Here is a 2,486-nt window from a genome sequence, read left to right as displayed (position 1 = left end):
TTTATTCCTGTATGTATAATATTGTATTGGGATTATATTGTACTTTGATAACAATAAAATAATTTTTACATTAAAAACATAGTTTTTACAACCTTAATGGACGCCATCTTGGAATTTATCTTGATGACGTCATCATTCCGATCAAATTTTTAAATGAGAGTGATGAGTAACTATTTAGCCAAGTTGTTGTTACATTTCATATCCACAGTATATGTAAAAGTGACCAAAAACATAAATTTATTTCCCCTACCCCCATCTTATATAGTTTAAAATAGGGTATTTTAGGTAAAAATTTCAAAGTGCTGTAAAAAAAATTGCCCAAGCCCCAGGCATGGGGATTTTTTTTTCTGAGACACTATAGGGTATGCTGATTCAGAAAAACCAAAAATTAATTTTCCTTTACTTTTTTCCCGCTAAAGTTCATTTCAGCAGTTTTACAACCAGACTAATAGTAAAAATGAAGCGCAACCAAATTCCCATGATCTTTTATCAGCTATTTTCGGCAACCATAGAGATGTAATTAATGTTTGATGTACGGTACTATAGAAAATAGAACTTAAAAACATTGTCTAATTATATTTACTTTATCTACTTCAAACCCAAGTGTCCACACCCATCTCAGCCTCAACATGGTTGAGGTTAATTGAGGTGTAAAAAATTAGAGAATATGGACCTCTGAGCTGGGTGCCCGGGAATTGCACTCTCATATCTTAAAAATCTTACCAATAATTCATGCCAGCAATATAATAATAGGCCTACAACAATTGTTTTTCTTAATACAATTTAGAGGGGGAGCTGCACCCCTTCTGCGTCCGCCCCAGCTTTAGGACCCTTTTGCTGGGACCAGATCCAACAAACAGCAGGCACCCACTGGTCGTCAGCAGTAGCATCACTTCTTAAATTTTCGTAATTTCAGTGCTTGCGGATTTTTTTGTTTTTACTAAAATCGTGGGCATGACTCCTTTGCGCTCAAAATGAAAACATAAAATTGTTTCACCTACCTTTAATATTTCCAGGCATATTTGTTTTCAAAAAGTGATGGGTGTAATAGACTTATCTTAAAAACAACCTATTCTGTAATAATGGTGTAAAATAATATGTACAAGCTGAGTACTTTCCGCTAGATACAACCAGTTCGTGCTGGTAAATTCACGTGGTAAAAACTATGTGTGACCAGCGATGCAAATCAAACAAAACACAGTAGTTGAAAAATTCATTCATTCATTAGTGTGCACGTTCGTGTATGTGAGATTCAGTTCCTCCACTGATATCTTTAAAGCGCTTTTCTTTTTATTTCTTCGTATATCCGATGTTAAACATATCCATAAACATCTTTCTTTTGCCTGCTGTTATGTTGGAAAATATTCACTGTTCATTTGGAAAATATCCAAGATTAACTTCAACATAGCGCCAGTGTGTATGAACATAAACAAATAACGTACCTATATTTAGATCTCCGCCAATCCGGGCTCTCTGAGAGTGTGCCAAATTTCCGTTCTGCTTGATAGATCGCAATACTGTACAGTATTTTCGAGCATTTCCACTAGGCGAATTTATTCGGGTGAATCGAAAGCGTCGGTTCTCTCCCTGAGCTCTGATTGGTTGACACATTTTTTCGCTTCTCAAAAAGTAAAAACAAGTTCGAACTACCGATTTCGCTGCAGCGAAAAACTGCAAAAGAAATGTGAATGCAAATGCGCATGCGCAAGAACCAACGCTTCCGACTGTAAACTGACGCTTCCGACGGTGAAGCGTTTGCTATACGTAGACTACACCCTTTGGGCTCAGAGCTTCAAAAGAGCTTTCTTTGTTTTTGTAGGTATCTTTGATCATTAGAGTAAGAATGCTTTGATCCTTTGTTTAAATCACTGCTATGTCACCTACTAGAGGTAATGTTTTGATTGGTTAAACACTTTTGGTACTAATGCATATAAGCTTGCTATAATATGGATAATTTTTTCATTCCTGATGATGACATAATTAATGTCGAAATATTGAATCCCAATACGATGGCGTGTATTTCAATAATTATACTTTCTTATCTGAGATTAATCAGTGGACCTTTCGGTAAATAAATTCGCCTCAATCTATTTGACATTGGCGGTACGCAAGTTTAGTATGGGTCTTTGGTTTAGAATAGGAATCTTTTAATGGCTTAGTATTTAACCCATTTTAAAATATATATGAAAACACTCTCTCCATTGCTATGCTATTTAATGCTTTAAAAAAACCCATCAAGAGTTCTTATTGCTGATTACTGTGTAACTATATAAAAAATGTTACAAGAAAAATAATAGAGTGAGAATGTAACATACGTAGGCGTGGGAACATGAGCTTGCTGTACGCACTCTATTAAAATAATGATCTTTCAGACATTGATTAATACGCAGCCACATGCTTGTTTAAACATTCTTATGTTTGACGCCCAACGATCGGCATTGAAGCCCTATCCAGACTATCAGACCTATCAAATTTATTTGACAAAA

The 2,486-nt window shown here is 35.3% G+C and overlaps 1 protein-coding gene across 3 annotated transcripts in view; it reads right to left on the bottom strand.

The window, feature by feature from the left end:
- Positions 1 to 1,411, bottom strand: part of LOC117108911 (betaine--homocysteine S-methyltransferase 1-like) — a 10,685-nt gene extending 9,274 nt beyond the window's left edge. For 2 of the 3 annotated variants that reach the window (XR_004445433.1, XM_033251095.1), the window contains exon 1: positions 1,002 to 1,411. Coding sequence is in view for 2 of the 3 variants with exons in the window: in XM_033251095.1 (XP_033106986.1) it covers positions 1,002 to 1,020 (19 nt within the window). In the remaining variant the exon portion in view is untranslated. The remainder of the gene's footprint in view (positions 1 to 1,001) is intronic. The other variant, XM_033251094.1, reaches the window with a different exon arrangement.
- Positions 1,412 to 2,486: the final 1,075 nt, after the last annotated feature.

Source organism: Anneissia japonica, unplaced genomic scaffold, assembly GCF_011630105.1.
Source record: "Anneissia japonica isolate Jap-2015-1 unplaced genomic scaffold, ASM1163010v1 scaffold987_len1640505_cov201, whole genome shotgun sequence".
Classification (NCBI taxonomy): domain Eukaryota; kingdom Metazoa; phylum Echinodermata; class Crinoidea; order Comatulida; family Comatulidae; genus Anneissia; species Anneissia japonica.
This window is presented reverse-complemented; position numbering and strand designations above follow the sequence as displayed.